Source organism: Anastrepha obliqua, chromosome 5, assembly GCF_027943255.1.
Source record: "Anastrepha obliqua isolate idAnaObli1 chromosome 5, idAnaObli1_1.0, whole genome shotgun sequence".
Taxonomy (NCBI): domain Eukaryota; kingdom Metazoa; phylum Arthropoda; class Insecta; order Diptera; family Tephritidae; genus Anastrepha; species Anastrepha obliqua.
Window position 1 is genome coordinate 51,142,061 of NC_072896.1, and position 19,502 is coordinate 51,161,562.

The following is a 19,502-nucleotide window of genomic DNA, read 5'->3' on the forward strand; positions in this document are numbered from 1 at the left end:
AAAGAGATTTAAGTTATTAAACAAAGCCAAAGCCGGCCAACATTTCAAAGAGATTATCTCTAAAAAAGAAATGTCATGAATGATTCTATACAAAAATAACAAAGATTGCCCAATCAATTTGAGTTTTCGTTGTCTTATTTCAATTTAAAATCCGATACCTCTAAATTGATCATCCTTTATTTGAATTTAATCTGCACACATGACCAACAACAGGGCAGGGAAGGGAGTTTTGGGGGAGTGAGATGGTTGGCAAATTTTTTTGGGCTTGCCCCGGCTGCTTTATGGCTAGGTTTGACGCTCTTGGAATATATAGTGAGGGTCCTCTGACATTAATCTAATAATTTATCCTTAAAACTGTAAAGTGTATGCGAAAACAACTTTATTCGCAAAACGGAGTTGTTTTTCAATCTTTTGCGAATGAGGTGGTTTGAAATGCCTCATGCACCATCAGGGAAGTATGGGCGGATAGGAAAGCACTTCTCAGTAGTCGCTCCCTCAGAAAGATTACTAGGTTTTGGCCTTCAGCTATGGTGAAAAACGAAATTCAGCGAGTAACTTCGGCTGCAACGTCACTAGGGATTCGGCAACAGAAATCTGTCCGCTCATTTTTCACTTATTCACCACTCATTCAATCAGCCGCTTTTCAGACGGCAACGAAGCAACATGAGCGTAGACTGTGTTAATGTTTTTTAATACATATGCACATCACCAAGAAAAACTCAGTTTTTTCGTAAACAAACCTCGGTTACATCAGCCAATCAGGTGATTCTTCCGAATTCCCTGAGAGCTAGGTAACGGTCACACACCTTCTGAATTTTTGGAATCTTATCGCATGGAGTAAGAAAACTAAGTCATTAGTATTTCATGAACTTTGAATTTAAGCAGCTTAAAGTACAGCTAAAAAAAAAAAAAACTAAAAGAAGTAAAATCATTATAAACAAGTAAAAGTCCGAAAAGCCATATTTCGTATTGACAAGTAGAAATCTCGGTGCGTTTCCAGGGGGTTTCCGTTAAGTTTTCCAGCTTTAACCATAATTTTCAATTTTCTAATCAATTTTAATTTCATGCAGACTTTTTTCATTAAGTTACGCTCTAGTTAATTTTATTTAAAACATAGAATTTTTGAATATTATTTAAAATCCAGCATTTCCTCATTTCGCTACCGCAGATTAAGCTGGCAATTAGAGCTGCTCTGGTACAAAAAAAATATTGTAAAACATAACCTCACATTTTTGCATTAATATTACCGAAAAACCTCACATATTTCGAAGATTCTTGTGTAGGAGGAAAAAAATGCTTTTCTTATTTACCACTTCGCATATTCTTTGCTTCGTTACTTGGTAATTGCGCACCTGAAAATGTCGCTTGAAAAAGTTTATATGTACATATATGTAGATGTGACAATTATATAAAGTACGATTTTTTACAAATTGTGTGAGTTAAAATATAATTTTGAATTTTGGCCATTGTTTTGTTTTTCGATTTACTTACCTAATGTTAATTTTTCGCCCGAATCGGGAGGTAGTGTAAATCCTAATAAAGCCATCGATGATATCAGCACACACGGCACAATTAAATTGAAAAAATAATATAATGTACGCCGTCGGATCTGTATCGTGAATGTGACGTCCACGTAGGGTTCCGGGCAGCAGGCGTAGACGATGGTATTCTTCTTGCCCGGCATGGCTGTTATATTCCGGTGCATTGTCCATTGTTTTTGCATCGTCGTTCGTTATATAGTTTTTATTCAAATATATATGTACATGAATATATGTTTTTGTAATATACATATTTTTTATTTAAGTAAAAAAGTAATACATGTGGCAAATTTAGGGAGGAAGTAGTAGAATTTGGTTGTTGAATAAATTGCATAGAAAAAGAAAGAGAGAGAGAGAGAGAACACTTTATTAGTGAAATCTGAATTGAAATAGGAAGGATTCAAACACATTCAGGATTTATATATATGTACATATATTAACTCTACAAACAAAAATATAAAGTTTGGCGTAAAACAAAAATTTAAGCGTACAAATAAATATATTTATTAGATAAATGCGTACTTTCGCTAAAACCAACAGGAATTTCGACTAGGCATAGTTTTTTAAGCATTTCAATGAATTACTGGTAGCTAAGCAAAATAGAAGTTTTCGAATTTGAAACTTTTGCTTTCTAATATATTTACTACAAATTCACAAATTTAAATTTTTTGTCATAGTTATATGACTTCTATATAAATTGTTATGGCATTGAATTTTGGTTAGATATTAATTTCGTATTCCTCTAACTGTTTTCAGATTATAATTTAATTTAATAATTAATTAATTTGATTTAATGTTTGTATTATTTTAAATTTATTTTGTTTTAACTTAATTAATTAAATTAAATTTTTGTATTATATAATTTTAAATTTATTTTATTTTAGCTTAACTAAGTTTTTATTATTTTAAATTTATTTTTTATTTTAACTTAATGAATTTAATTACATTTTTGTATTATTTTTAAATTATATAATAGGACTATGAATAAGTTCGTGCGGTTTTACAACAGATGGCGTAACTTGATTATTATTCCATCGATCCACATTTCCAAACATTCATTGGAGAGCTACTGTCGTAAGGCACAAACGTCAGTATAAGTTTTTTATTTGAAGCGTAAACAACAATATTTTTATCACACTTGAAAATGTCGAATTTCGTGCCAAATAATGTGTTTTTGCGGGGAATTCTTCTTCATTATTTTAATATGAAGAAAAAAGCAGCCGAAAGTCATCGTATCTTGGTGGAAGTTTATGGTGAGCATGCTCTAGCTGAGCGAACGTGCCAGAAGTGGTTTGCACGCTTTAAAAGTGGTGATTTTGGCTTGGAAGACGAAGAACGCGAGGGTGCGCCACCAAAGTTCATGGATACCGAATTGGAGAAATTGCTCGATCAAGATCCGGCTCAAACGCAAGAAGAGGTTGCAAAAACTTTGGGAGTTGATCAATCAACCATTTCCAAACGTTTAAAAGCCATGGGAATGATCCGAAAGGTAGGCCATTGGGTGCCGTATGAATTGAAGCCAAGAGACGTTGAACGCCGTTTTATGGCATGCGAACAACTGCTTCAACGGCACAAACGAAAGCGTTTTTTGCATCGAATTGTGACTGGCGATGAAAAGTGGGTCCATTACGACAATCCAAAACGTCGGGCAACGTATGGATACCCTGGCCATGCTTCAACATCGACGTCGGCGCAGAATATTCATGGCCTGAAGGTTATGCTGTGTATCTGGTGGGACCAGCTGGGTGTTGTGTATTATGAGCTACTGAAACCGAATGAAACGATTACGGGGGATGTCTACCGACGACAATTGATGCGTTTGAGCCGAGCACTGCGAGAAAAACGGCCGCAATACGCCGATAGACACGACAAAGTTATTTTGCAACATGACAATGCTCGGCCACATGTTGCACAAGTGGTCAAAACATACTTAGAAACGCTCAAATGGGATGTCCTACCCCACCCGCCGTATAGTCCAGACCTTGCGCCATCCGATTACTATCTCTTCCGATCGATGCAACATGGCCTGGCTGACCAGCACTTCCGTAATTACGATGAAGTCAAAAAATGGATCGATTCGTGGATTGCGGCAAAACAGACCGAATTTTTCACAAAGGGAATCCGTGAATTGCCAGAAAGATGGGAAAAAGTAGTAGTAAGCGATGGACAATACTTTGAATATTAAATTTGTAACCATTTTACGTCAATAAAGTTTCAAATTTCGAAAAAAAACCGCACGAACTTATTCATTAATTTCAACTTAAGTAATTCAATTTAATACTTTTATTATTTTAAATTTATTTTATATCAATTAAATTTAGTTATTTTAATTTTGTATTATTTTAAATTTATTTTATTTTACCTTAAGTAATTTGGTTTATTTTTTATTATTCTAAATTTATTTTATTACTTATTTTTATCTTAATTAATTAAATTTAATTTTTGTATTATTTTTAATGTATTTTATTTTAATTGAAGTAATTTAAGTAAATTCTTTTATTATTTTAAATTTGTTTTATCTTAACTTATTTAATTAAATTACATTTTTTTATTACCTGAAATTTATTTTAATTTAACCTAACTAAAGTAATTTTATTTTTGTATTATTTTTAATTTATTTAATTTTAACTTAATGAGTTTAATTTAATTTTAATTTTATTTAAGTTTACTTTTTTGTTTGATTTTATTATTTTTTTTACTATTAGGCAGTACTCATCAAAGGAGATTTATTGTACAAAGTCTACTCAGGTAGCCTATGTATATTTTAAGGCTTTTTAAAATTTTTAGCACATTCTGGGGCTTATTGTTCCGTAATGTATATGAATGCACGGCAATACATACCAAGGTGGTGTAGCCTTTCTCTGTCTAATGCAGGACACTTACAAAGAATGTGGTATAAATTTTCAGTATCTGTTGATGATGATTTCAGAGAGACCAATTTTGTTCAAGTAATATCTCAGGCTACAGTGGCCTCTAAAGTAACCAGTTAGAGTCTTAAGTCTACTAAAAAAAGAAGTTTATCAGACATTCCTCTCTTTGGCAGTAAGAAATGCTTGGATTGTGGCTGACCGATAGAATTTCGCCAGTGTTCAACGAATTTTTTCTCCTGCCTTTTGTAAGTCCACAGAAAGGCTTATAACCAATTAGAGCAGTGCTGTCCAAAATGAAAAATGTGAGTGTATAAGTGAGAACGAGAGAATGGGAGCAGCCCAGTGGGAAATTTAAACCAAAATAAATAAATATTGGATTGGAGTAGAAAATTTTTGTGGGAGGAATCGAAATGCCTTTTGATATTACATCTATAGCTTCCTTTGAACGACTTGTAACATAAAAGGCATTGCAAGTCGCCAAAGGCATTTTCTAGCATAAAAAAGTTCTCACAGGGCATTGTATTGCATACATTAAGCGTCGCGGACAAACGTGGTGTTTATTCGTTGCTGGTTTGCTAACGACTGAACGATGGAGAGTAAGAATACGTGTCATCAATTGATGTATGGGATGGACAGCACTGAATTAGAGGCATGTTTGGTTAGTTAGATGATCAGTTATTCCCTCATGTCTACGAACCCGACCTAATAATTCTATGTTGAGATTCTTTAACGTTTTAACGGTTCAGGCTGTCACTTAATATTTTTGACGCCTGACGAAAGTATGGAAATGTGGGTACCTCTCATTTTGCTACGAAGACATTCCGTCACACATTTCTCTGTCTGGAAGGTGGATGGGTAAAAACCCATAGGAATCGAGTTTTTGAATTCAAGCCTATTGATCCGCACCCCTGTTCTACCATCTTCAGTAAACCATATCTGAGGGCAAGGTTTGAGAGTGATAGATCTTCTCCATTCATTAATAGGAACTTCAAAGTTTATCAGCTTATCATGTACTTAGTTTAATAAAATCCTCTTTGTTTTTAGTTCTTAATTGTTTTATTTTTATTTTATTTTATTCTATTTATTTTTCATTTCATTTAACGTATCTGATTTAATTTTATATGATTTTGACATCGTGTAGTTAAATTTTTTATTATTTAAATGCGTTCTTATATTATTTTTGATTATTTTATATCTTTTTATTTTTTTATTGCTAATTTTTTTCCCATTTTATTTTTTTTTAATATGCTTTCATTTTTGGTTGGTTTAAGGGTGACCCCGCATCGGAGTACCACATAGACCGCAAGTTGGGTCCGTTGTGTTGCCCTAGAGCTCATTATTTTAAATGATTTCCCCACCTAACCGAGATTTTTATTGTGGATTTTGATCAAAGATATTAATTCGTTTCGAAAATTTGATGAGAGATTCGATTTTCAGGTCCGAGAGTACTGAAAGATTGTCAATTGTTGGAGAGCCTAGAAGAGCGAGTCGACTTCTGGCTAGACCCGGACAACTGCACAGCAAATGTCTGCTCGATACTTCCTCATCTTCGTCCTCGCAGTATCTGCACAGGTCGTTATGAGGAACCCCGAGCCGACGTGCGTGAGTGCCCAAAAGGCAGTGGCCGGTGATAAGAGATGTTATATGCCTTAGCTCGTGTTTCGAAAGACTTATAAGGGTTTTTGTCTGTTTCAGATTGTAGGATGGCCAGATTTGTCTGGTCGTAACGCAAGTAGTTTCCACTCGCCACCTCCGATCAGCAGTGCTGTGAAATTCTCGATCGATGAGCATTTTACATGTTGCGAGCGGAATGTGGATTGTGGGTAAGTCACTAACATTTGATTGCGCAGCCCCAGCTCTTGCGAGCTCATCAGCTTTGCAGTTACCTTCGAATCCACTGTGACCCGGTATCCAGATAACTTGGACAGAATTCTGAACACTTATCTCGTTAAGAGATAAGAGACAGGATCGAACCACATCTGAGTGGGTATAAGAGGAGCTGAGTGCTCGAACGGCCGCTTGACTGTCGGTGAAAAAGCGGATATCCTCTAGTGATATTCTATTTTCTAAGAGAGTTTTCGCAGCATACCAGATAGCGCATACTTCCGCTTGGAATACGCTGCAGTAGTCGGGTAATCTAAATGATAGATTGATGTGAGGGGATTTGGAAAAGATTCCAAATCCCACTTTGCCGTCTTGTTTTGAACCATCTGTATATATAATCAGCGGGCCATCGATTTGTCTTCCATTCTTCCCTAGTTGGGAGTGAACAGGAGAATAGCAAGGGTGGTGATGGAAGACTTACATGATAGTCTATGTCGGGAGAGATAACAGTGTTCCTGTTCAGTATGGCTGAATGGCCAAGATACCTATTCCATTTCGATATGGCATTCATGCGTGTCGCTGCTTTCGCTGCAATCGCTTTGCCAGCCAGATCGATAGGGAACAAGTGAAGCAACGTATTTAGAGCCTTAGTAGGTGTTGTACTTAAGCATCCTGTTATCAGGAGGCAGGCTGTTCTTTGAACTCGATCAATTGTGGCTACTCTGCACCGTTTTTCGAGTGCTGTCCACCATACAACCACACCGTAGAAGAGTATCGGTTTGATGATCGAGGTATATATCCAATAAATGATCCGAGGTGAAAAACCCCAGGTTTTGCCTATAGCTTTCTTACAAGTATAGAGAGCTATAAAAGCTTTTTTACATCTGTTTTCGATGTTCAATTTCCAACTCAACTTCCTATCTAGAATAACTCCTAGATATTTAGCTGAATCAGATAGGAGTAATGATTCCCCTTTTAAAGTTATTGTTTGCAGTGGAGGAGATTGTTGTTTCCTATTGAAGAGAACAAGATCTGTCTTTGCTGGATTCGCATTTAGTCCGCTTTCGGTGCACCATTTTGACAGAATATTGATTGAGCGTTGCATGAGCTCAGTGAGGGTATTCAGGTGTTTGCCTGACACGCAGAGTGCAATATCATCTGCATAGGCTACAACCTTGCAGCCTGCTTTTTCGAGATTTCGAAGCAAACTGTTTACAGCGAGATTCCAGAGAAGGGGTGAAAGTACTCCGCCTTGAGGAGTGCCTTTGACGGCGTACATTCTCATGCGGCTTAACCCAAGCTCTGAAGTGATTATTCTATTTTGGAGCATTTGTTCGATCATCTTTCGGATGGAGTAATTAATACCCAATTTGGCAATTTCAGACAAAATAGCGTTGGGTTCAATATTATTAAAAGCACCTTCTATGTCCATAAATGCGACAAGAGAGTACTCCTTATTGTGAAGGGAAGTTTCCACTGTTTGCACCAGTGAATGAAGTGCCGTTTCAGTCGATTTCCCTTTAGTGTAGGCATGTTGGGCCTCAGAGATCAACTTAGTATCAAGTTGGGTTTTGATTTGCTCATCTAAGACTTTTTCAAAAGCCTTTAAGCAAAAAGAGGTTAGGCTAATGGGCCTGAAGTCGTTTGGTTTGCAGTGTGAAGGCTTCCCCGTTTTCGGAATGAATACTACCTTCGATTTCTTCCAAATTGTTGGGAGGTAAGAGAGGTTTAAACACTTGTTAAAGATCCTTGTTAACCAAGGCAGTAGAACTTCCAGTCCTTCTTGAAGTTCTGCTGGAATGATGTTGTCAGGACCTGGTGATTTAAATTTTTTAAAGCTTAGTATTGCTGTAGAGATGCAATTAGAGCTGCTTTCATTTAGTTTTATATTATTTTATTTAAGTATATTTTAGTTTATTTATTTATTGTATATTTTATTTATTATATTTTATTTATTGTAATTTTTTATATAAGTTGTTCATTTTAAATATTTTAAATAATAATTTAAAATAGTTAAATAATTAATTTAACTTAATTTTTTTACTACTTAAGTTTATCCTTTTTTTTAATTTTTTTTATAATAGAATATATCATTTTATGTGCATTTTTTAATTTTATTTTTCTTATTTTATTTGTATTTCTTACTTTTTTATATTCTTTTTAATTTATTTTATTCTATTTTATTTCGGTTTAATTTAATGGTTTTTTATTTTAATTCAGCTTTATGTTATTTTAGTTTACGTTATTTTTCTTTTGTTTTATTTGTTTTTAATTTGTTTTTATTTTAATTTAAATAAATTTATTTATTTTTGTTTTATTTTTATTTGTATTATTTAATATTTTTGTTTCATTTTTTTATTAATTTTTTAATCCAGTTTTCATATTTTTCCCCCTTTTTCTTTTTTTCCTTCATTTTAACATAATTAGTTTAATTTAATTTATTTCATTATAATTTTTGTATTTTTTCACATTTTCTATTTTGTTATAATTTGTTGTCATTAATTTAATTTAATTTCAATCCACATGATTTTTTATTATACCGTTTTTATTAATTTATTCTTATTATTACTTTTAACAAGTCGACTTGAAAACCTTCCAATTTTTAAAAGCAACGCTAATATTACGAATTCTACTACTTTTTCATTCAAATTTTTTTTACAGGACGGGCATATAAAAGTATACAAATTAAATATTTTTTTATTGAAACTACAATATATATATACATATTTATATATAAGAATATATGCTTTCCATGTCAAATTTCGTATGCTAAAATTTGTTTATACCAAAAATTTTAAACTTATATTAACACCATTTTGAATAGAGGAAAAAATACATTTAAAGAAAAACGCTTAAAACTCACACAGAAAGTAGTATAACAAAATTTACTAACCAAGCAGATACCACTCGCCATTTGTTATGAAATCGGAAAGATCCCCTCCATCTTCGGAATTCAAAACCAAATCCAACTGTTTTTTTATTGTAGTACATTTTTTAGTATTATGGTTTTTTTGTTGTTTTTTTTTATTTACAAAATTTTGTGCAGAGACAAAAGTTTGTAAGAGATAGTTTCCCATATGTGTTTAAGGAAGGGTTGGAGACAGGGTTGCATTTGTAACGGATTGAAAAGGCGTTTAGTGTTTGTGTGTTTTGACGAGTTTTCGTGTTGTTGTTTTCCGGTTAGGGCAAAGTGGGGAAAGAGATAATTTAAAAATATTGGCATTAATATTTTCTTTTAATTCAAAATATTGTAAAGTAGTTAATTTTTACAAAGAGAAATTGTAAAAAAGAACCAAGACAACATTGAAGAGAACGACACTTATGTTGTATGTATGTATGTCTTATATGAGGAGCACGTGTATGTGTGTGTATGCGAGTATTAAAGAGGTATAAAAATTTTTTGTGAAGAAGTTAGCGAAACGAGAGTGAAAGAAATATTATTTTTAGTAAAATAGTGTGCGCAAAAGTGACAGCTGTTATTGAAAGTTGAGTAGGGCTAAGTTGTTGGCACATCGCAAAATGTGAGAAGTTTAAAATAATTTGCTTAGTAATACAAATTTTCAAATTAATTAATTTTTTATTACCAGAAACGTTTTGCAGTAGTACAAGTTTTCAAATTAAAATATTTCACTTCCAATACCAAAAACATTTTGTTACGATTTTTCCTCAACAAATTGACACAACTCTCAATCCAGCTGTCAAATTTTCTTACAAATTCTAATGTTGGTGTAGGTATTTACAGGTGGGGAATCATCATTTTTGTGTGTGCTTCAAAGTGCTTGCATTCTTTATATTTTTCTTATGTCTGCACAGGGTGCTTTTGTTTAGTGCTATATTTGCTGTCCCCGCAACAATGACATGTGGGAAAAAAGCGAGGGAGCGCGCCATGGTAGTGAATTTGAGAGATTTGATGCTTATTCTCCTTCGCCTTGGCTCTCCCCTGCTTTAGTCTCCTGTGGGAGCCAGTAAACAAATTTGTTTGTCTTTCATTAAGAGTCGTTACTTACGTCCAAATTTTTTACACGCTTAAATATTCTTTTTCTTCTTTTATGTTGTAAAAAAATTTGGGCGTGGCTTAGTTAATTTTTGTTTATTTCCTTCTCTCCATGCAAAATAGTTGAAATCGTAATTTTTTCGAATTTGTTTTTATAATTTTATCACTTTTTCTTTATAACATATTCTAAAATATTTTTGTTTTTCGAAAAAATTGGCATTTCACACATGATTCCAATTAGCGGCTGCCTAACTTGCATTCGTGTTGTTTTTTCTTGTACAGTGGGTGTCAACGGAAAACTACTAAGCCGAGAGCTTGGCAGTTTTGAGTCAACACCTTGTATTTTTAAGCAGTTGGCCGATTTCTTTGTTTTTTTTTTTTTCTTGTTTATTTGTTTGTGTTTTGGTTTTGCAATTCACAAAAACGCAGTGAACTGTTTTCAAGTTTCAAGTTTGTTTGCAGTATATTTGAAAAAAAAATTAAATATATTAATTGTAGAGTTTATTGGCTAAAATAGTAGTGGATAATAATCAGAGAGGGGATAGTAAAAGAAGCGCAGTAAAATTACAAAAAATATTAAATCTGTATTTTTGTGGAAGTTGTAGCAGCAGGTGGCAGCAGCAGCTCAAATACAAAAATGGTAGTGGTCGAAAAATTAAGCGTTAGTACTACATACTGAGTACTGGGTATTTAGTGGTAGCAAGTACTTGGGTATGTCGGCGATAAATACGAAAGTACATACAGGGGAATTCATAGTAATGGTAGGTATGTAGAATTAATAGTACGAAAGTCTTACACAAAGTAGTAAAAAATCAATACAACTTTTCTTGCAAATGTATTGTTACAAAAAAAAAATAAAATAAAATAAAATACTTAAATTAAAGATGTATTTAGCATGAGCATCTTGATTTGTTTTAACAAAAATTAATTTTTTTTTTATTATTTATTTGAACTACATCTTTTTTCATTTAATGGCGAATAGAAAATAATAATATTTTACTGAATACCATTTTTTAAACGCAAAATATTAAACCATTATTTTAAAAATAATATTAACAAAATTATTTTCAAAAATAAAAATTTAAAATAATATTTAAAATTGTTTTATCTTTTTTTATAAAAACAGTTTTTTTATTTCTAATGATTTTACTTCCAATGATCGTGAGAGTGAAGTTTTTAATATTTTAGCGATATTTTTTTGTCGTTAGGCTATTTAACTTTATATTTATTCGATTAAAAAAAAGCATGTTTTAGGTTGTGAATGAAGATGATTTTTATGGAACACAGAAATTTTAGTCTTCTAAAACAAGATGGGACAGAAAGTGTCATTTAATTAATTTTTTACTGTGATTCCGAAAATAATTAAGAAATTTTTGGAAATTCTAACTGATTTTTGCAAAGTGGCACAAAATTATTCACCCCAACGAAAGTTTTATAATTTTTGTAAATGGCGCTGAACGTCAAGCATATTTGTTACTTCTGAACTCGGCAGCTGCTGTATATAAGCAGACAAGCAATGGTGTGGGCAAGGATAAAAAATTAAAATTTTCATTACTTAACCACTTTTTTTTCAGTAAACAAGCTTTTCAAAAAAAAAAAAAAAAAAAAAAATTGTGTGTGTAATTTTGCACCACCTTGTATTATATAAACAGCCAAAATTAAAAGTTTTGGTGTCCTCAAGTAGCCCAATACTGTTCGCGTCAGCTTTTTGACGCGTATTAAAATTTAGTGAAATAAATACAAATTTGCTGCAAAAAAAAAAATAAAAGATTTATTGAAAACATTTTGCAGGTAGTTTACTTGAAGCCAATAAAGCTAGTAGTGCTCTTGAGTTTGTAAAGCGCTGATCAGAAGAGTTTAGTGCCCACTTTTTACAACATTAGTAAGACAGATGCTAGAATACAGTCCGATAGTCTGCAAATTGCCGTATTAAGTTTATATCTATTCAATCACAGTTTTTACTTTTTATTTGTAAATATTTGCGATCACTTTCTCTATTACAGTACGCAAGGAACATATTACTGCGGTAAGGGACTTCCTCAACAATATAACGCAACCTAAGAGCTATAAATTTAAATTTTCCTTTTTATCAATTTAATTTCCCCTTTAGCAATTTTATTGTTCTCTCTGGAATATTAAGGCACTCAAGGTCTCTGTTTTGGAACTGTGTAAAATAAATTATGTATTAAATGAACCATTTCGGTATCTATGCCATTATTTTAATCCTTATTCCATCACTTTTACTACTACATATGTATGTATATACTTTTGCTATTATACTCGCCTGTTGTATCTGACTCCTCTGCCATCGCTAAGAAATCTTTACTACACTCATTCAATACGTGGCTGACGTTTATGATCTCTCACGCGATTTATAAAACAAAAGCATACAGCTACGTGAGGGTTAGTCAGTGAGAGGCCTGCATTGGATTGCTTCATAAGCATAGCCTACTTGTCCTTGCATACTATATCTGCAATCGTTTTTGCCGATTGCTAAACCAAGAGAGTACAGCTACATGTGTGTGAGTCGGTGAGAAGCTTGCATTGGTTTGATTCATAAGATACTATATATCTACAATTGTTTTTACTGAGTGATTGGAGTGATCGATCTAAACTTTTTTAGCATCGAAAAAAGGTCTGTTTTCATGGTAGAAGGAAGAAGGTTGATTTACTCAAAAATCAATTAACTCAGATCTGAAAATTTGGTATTGGAATTTTTAGCCGTGCAAGAGATTTTATATCACGCATGAAAAAATAAATACAAAAATATTGCTTTTCTTTTAATATTGATGAATGAAGAATACAGAAATTCAATTACTAGTAAATTGAAAATGTGTGATTTGAAAATCACTTTAAAAAACTATGAAGAATGAGAAATTTTACAGATTTCATTAAACTAATCTATTAGAATAATCTTTTCTATCATAATACTCGAAAAGGAGTCTAAGCACAAGGTGACACAAATTGAATCACCCTATCGGAAGATTTACAATTTTTAAAAATGGGGTCGTACGTTAATCATATTTGCCACTTATGATCCAGATAACTGTGTACACAGTCAAGCTCAAAATAAAGATTTTCATTAATCAAAATAATGTTTTTTAGTAAAAAGTGATTCTAAAATACAATTGATTACTGATTAATTTTGCGCCACCCTCTATTATAAAGCATACTTTCGCAAATTTTCAACTATTTTATAATATTTGTATTATTTTCATTAGGTACCAAGGAACTATTAAACATCTCATTTGGTTATCTAAACAGGAATAAGGACTCAAAACGTATATGCCTGAAGCTGAACGGCTGGAAATTTCTTGAATTAAGTGGTAGGCGGCAGTCGAAATTGTAAAAAATCGGTTATTATTTTCTACTCCTTTTGTACAATTCCTATTGTAAGAATATAATTTTTTCATTGCTTCGAAATATGGAATCTAAAATTATTAAATTATTAACAAATGTGCATTGAAAAGGGTGCTGCCAGTAAATGCAGCTAAAGTTGTATCCTATGCATGACAATACTTTAAGGCTAAGGGGCGGCTCCGAAATGGTTCACTAAATTTTAAAACCAGCTTATCAAATAGGAAAGAAGAAATAGTTAACTTCTTAGGTTGAAAATATAATTGTTTTAGACAAAATTTCCATTTTCTTAAGGGAAGTGTATATATGCCCCCGTTCTTTTTACACCTATAAAATTATATATTTTCATAAATATTTTCTCTAAGTTTTGTCTAAACTATCAGCTTTTAAGTCTCAGAAGCTCAACGGGAACTATTCATGCTTTTTACTTGTTTAATTGCCCTAAATTACTTCATTATTGGCAGAAATACCATTTTCTATATATTTTCAGATTTGAATTGCTTTAATAAAAAAATATTTTAAGTATTTATTTTTTATTCGAAGACTTCAATTGCTATAACCTGAAACCTCAACGTTTTAAAGGCAGATCTTGCTTTGCGTCGTTTTTAAAGTATTTGCAATTTATTTTCATCAGAGCAAGGTTTGTAGGCTGCATAAAATTCTTGAAGTGAAATAAAGTTCTATGCAAAATATGAAATAAAAAAAACTTAAAGTTTATTTTGTTTTCAAAATCAGGTAAATGAAAGTTTAAATCGGCCGTGAATGGAGAAAATAAAAAATGTTCGTGCGAGCACGTTGTATGTACGGTTATGCGCACATGAGAGCAGAAGAGGGAGGAGAAATTCAATGCGTTTGCTGATATGTAAATGTATACATGTGTGTTCGTATGTGTGTATATATGCGGTGTTAAGTTTGCGTGATTCTGCATTATATGTACTGTTATGTTTGTATGCATGTATGTGTTGTACAATAACACTTTACCTGATTTCCATCGTAAGTCCAACTACCGAATTTCATTTCGCAGTGTTGGTCATCAAATGGGAACCACGTGATGTCTATCTTGCATGTGCTCTTGAAGATACCAGGGGGCACGTACAGACAACTGCCGTTATGTTTGACCACAATGTTGGTGTGATACGTGCCATCGAATCCCTCATCCGCGCTATATAATTATAATCATAGCGTATCATAGAATTTAATTCTCTTTTATACGTTTTGTAGCTCGATACTGTTTTTTTTTTTGTGATTTTTAATTTTTAATTTTTTATTGTTTATTTTGTTTACTTTGTACTTTTTATTTTGAGTTTTCATTTGCTCGCTACTTGCTTGTGTTTACTAATCAAATGCTAAAGCTTAAATATTTTTACGCATTACGCCTGTCTTTGCTAGGCTTAAGTCCCTTCACTGGTTGTGCTACGTTTATATTTACTTTACTTAAAAAAAATTATGTTTTTATATACATACTTTGCTGGTAACCAAATTATTCGCGCTATTAATTCTGATCAAGTTTTGTGAACCAACTTTGTGATACTCTGTGTGAAGGAGGAAAAGTAAGGGGGTTTGCGAATGATTATTTCTGTTTTTTGGCGAAAGTGTTCATATACTTATATGTATTTACATATGTACGTAAAATATTGGTAGTGGGCATATGTAGAGTATGTATGGGATAAGCGGATATCGTACATATTTTTGCTAGGGTGAACATTTTCATTATATACAGAACAAATTAACATTTAAATGGGGTGTGTATAAATATGCGCTTATATATATATGACTGTTGTCCCTATGTGTGTATGCGTGTGTGTGTGAGATAAACTATGATAAACGGATATTGTTCTTCTAGTCATAGTGATAGCAATTGCATACTTAGAGGCGTATAAAATAATGTATCTGGCTAAAAAATACCGTCATATATGCCGATTACATAGAAACATATACACAAATACATATAACACATAAAAATACTTAAAGTTACTTTTTGGTTAAACACATACACATAAATGTACCGTTATAAAATCGAATCCTTTTTCCAATATTTCGTTAAACGTCAGCCGATTTTATTTTTTACAGCTGCATGGAAGCAAAATCGTTTAAACTTTTGTGCACAAATTTTTTTTGTGTTGGAATAGAAGTATTACAACTCGAGAGCGCTGCGCAGCTGTGAAATAATGGCAACTATCCGCTGTTAGGGTTCACGAACACCTTGATATTGTCTGTTAGCCGAATAACTGTCGCAATTAAGTTAGTCAAAGCAGGTATTTGGTTATATGGTATTTAGCGACTGGCAGTAAAAATCTTCTTATTGTCGTTCTCAATTTATTTTCGCGCTTTTATGTAGCACCACAAATTATGCAATGAGACTTTGTGCGGAAATGTGACTTGTGGCATAGTGAAAATGTGACTCAGATGCAAGATTTTAGGTTGAGCTTTATATGAACCAATTATTGGAAGGTTTAAAAGCAAAGAAAGTTTATGAACGAATGTTGAAAGTGTGTAGGACTTTAACCCTTCAATTAGTGTAGTAAAAAAAAGGATTGCTGAATTTATACGTGGCCGTACAAGCCTTGAAGACGACCCACCTCAAGGACGTTTAAAAACAGTAATAAAACTAAAAATCGTAGAAAAAATACAGGGTATTGCAGTGGAAAATCTTTGAGTAAGAAATTTAGGAGAAGCCCTAGGCATCTCATTGGGCAGTGTAAACATTATTTTGACTAAAGTATTGAGTTTCAGAAAGCTGTTTGTGCACAATGGAACAAAAACACTTTCGAATGCGATTTTCTTAGCAACATTTAAAGTGTTTTCGAAAGGATAGAGTGAATTTCGTGTGCCAATTCATTACTATGGAAGAGACTTGGGTCTACCACCATAATCCTAAATCAAAACAAGAGTCTAAAGAGTGGTGTGAGCCTGGTTCTCTGGCTCCGAAACGAGCTCGCTTCCAGAAATCGGCCAAGAAGTTGTTAACGTCAGTTTTTTAGGATACAAAAGGTTTTGGTATTTGGTTTTCGATTACTTGCAAACTGGTAAAAAAATAAAAGCTAAAATATTATTGTAACCTTTAATATCAGCTGAAGGAAACAATTCGAGAAAAAATACCCAGTTTGCAAAAGAAAAAAAATATTTTTTATCAGGACAATGCACCGTGTCACAACAGCATTTCGACAATGGCTAAAATCCATGAATTAAAGTTCGAATTATTGGAGCATCCACTAAATTCACCAGATTTCGCATCTAGCTCCCAGACCGCTAGTTTCCAAACCCCAAAAAAAATTCATGCGTGGAAAGCAGTTTTCATCAAAAGGCCTTCCAGATTCTCACTTCAGCGATGGGAATCATAAATTGGAATCTCATTGCAACAAGTTTATTCAGGGTACAAAGGTCTGCCCTCATTGGTATCAGTGGGGCGCTGCGTACCACTCCTACTCCCCGTGGACATTGTAGGAAAAACTACCGCCGCACGAGTCGCAATCAGACTAAGGTGTTCGGGCCATAGGCTAGACTTAAGTTACGGACACTCTAGCATTCTTGAAAATTTTGAGTTCATCCCCATAGTGCTGGATCACTGTACACCCACGCTAGATCTGAGCGGACCTTTTTCTACTCACATTCTCTCAAGGGATGAGTGGGCGGGGTGTAACATTTGGCGGCAAGGCATGGCAAACATGTTCACGGATGGCTCGAAATTGGACGGAAGGGTTGGTGGGGGAGTATTCTGTAAGGAGCCTCCCATCAAACTTAAATTTAGGCTCCTGGACCACTGTGGTGTTTTCCAAGCGGGGGTATTCGCAATTAAGGAAGCGGTGAACTGGTTGCTTACTTCGGTAATTACCGTTAAGGAAGTAAATATTTACTCCGATAGCCAATCGGCAATTAGGGCCTTGGGCTCGCTGTTTGTGGGTTCGAGATTGGTCGGAGAATGTCTGGCTTCTCTCTCGATTGCATCCGAATACTTCGTCATCAGGCTCATTCGGGTTCCCGGTCACAGCGGCATACAGGGAAACTGCTGGGCTGATGAGCTGGCTAGACAGGGAACTTTGGAGATGGTTTCGTCGCGAAATGAGAAAATTGGGGTTCCCCTGAGAACCTGTGGTTTGCTCCTGGAAAGATGGGCCTCGAGTCAACTCAGCGAGCGCTGGGCTAGTGCGCAAACGTGCAATGTCGCGAGATTATTCCGGCCACGGGTAGATTGGGGACGCTCAAGGGAACTCCTAAGGCTAACAAAGCTCCAGCTCTCGAATTTGGTGGGCATCCTTACCGGACATTGTCCGTTAGGTGTTCATGCCGTGAGACTTGGGATTGCCTCAAGTCCGTTCTGCAGAAACTGTCTGGCAAAGACTTAGACATCTGGGCTCTCACTTTTTCGCTAAGCCTGCGGATATAGCCGGTGTAAATACCATAAATTTGGTGAAGTTCATCAGTAGCTTGTTGCGGCTAACTACGAACGCAAATCAGCCACCGTTGGCGTCGTCGTAAAATGTATGGTCATCATCGTCTCCAATCCCAAGGCTCCTTCTTCCTTCCCTTCACCTTTCTCCTCTCCTATGTATGGCACCACAATGGACGAAATTTTAATATTTGTCCAAGTGAGCCCTTAGTTAGGGCAGCCATTTAACCTAACCTAAAGTTTATTGATATTCAGGGAGACTATTCATCCGAAAAACTTATTGAACAATCTGGCGGCATGAGAAGACTAAAACGAAAGTAGCTGCGATGCAAAACCTTTAAAGTGGTTGAAAAAAATTGTATCTACGACAGTAGTGGATTCCGTTAGTTGAGGTTCGAATTAAACGAAATCACTTACATCGTTGAAGACTAGTGGCTACCCAGCTGAATGAATCGAAAATAGTAATGCACTGAATACTCAAAAGATACTGTAAATTCAAGTTTCATAAAAGATGAGGTGTCATCGATACACAAAAGAGAAAAAAGGAATTCATTGAGCAAAGCAACTGCTACGTAAGGATAAATATACTTAGACATACATATATGGTATATTAACATACAATGTGTGTATTTGATTTTTCATGTGTTTATGTATTGGTTCTTGTATAAGCAGGGCTTTAATTAGTACATTTCTGCTAAATACTTAATGAAATGTAAATATGATGTGTTGCTTGTGTCAAAATATTATATTAAGCGAAGAGCACAACTCGATTACCAAAGTGGTTACTTTAATATTGAACTACATACATATGCATGTGTTTACCTCAGCACACATTCTAGTTCATGAACTGGTATTAGTTGCCAGAACTACTTCGACCCCCAGTCAGGGGTGTATGTAAAACAAATATATTTTTCTACATATTGTGCACATATAACAGAAAAAAGGAAAACTTCTACAGTAAAAACTGTTTTGCAACCGCAAAAAACTGGCTGGTTGGCGTAGTTTTCTCCCTTGCAGTAGAGAAAACGGAAGCGGTTCTCATCGCGTGCCATTAAGAAACCAGAGAAAGAGGCTATTTAGTATAGGCAAACATGGATTTAAATCGTCACGTCAACTAAAATATCTGGGTGTTATAATTGACGACCGACTCAGTTTTTTTAAGCTGCATGAGAACTATTGATATCGAAAACTATGGGTTGGCAGCTGAGAATGGCAAACTGTGTTCACACTTCTGCTCAGTAAAGTTTGGCAATTCATCATGAATTGTTTAACGCAAGAACAAGGCTTTCAAATTGTGGGAACTTACTTTGAAAAAAAATAAGTTTCTTAGCGACGTTCATAGAACGAAGTGTTGAAGAAGGCACCGAAAGGCTGATTCGTCGTCGTTCTCAACTTCGAAAATTTTACGTAAGAATCCTGGCTTACGTGACTATAAGATACAGCTATAAAATTCCATGAAATTACAGGGACCGGCACTCGAAGTGTTACCAATTAAAAAGGCTATACATTTAGTTTGAAAATTACTTTTATTC

The 19,502-nt window shown here is 34.1% G+C and overlaps 1 protein-coding gene across 1 annotated transcript in view; it reads right to left on the reverse strand.

Moving 5' to 3' along the window:
• Nucleotides 1-19,502, reverse strand: part of LOC129248739 (neuronal acetylcholine receptor subunit alpha-7) — a 314,041-nt gene that overhangs the window by 75,659 nt on the left and 218,880 nt on the right. Inside the window, exons 6-8 of the mRNA XM_054888356.1 lie at nt 14,565-14,745; nt 9,126-9,201; nt 1,492-1,686 (exon numbers count right to left, since the gene is read on the reverse strand). Coding sequence (XP_054744331.1) covers nt 1,492-1,686; nt 9,126-9,201; nt 14,565-14,745 — 452 coding nt within the window. The remainder of the gene's footprint in view (nt 1-1,491; nt 1,687-9,125; nt 9,202-14,564; nt 14,746-19,502) is intronic.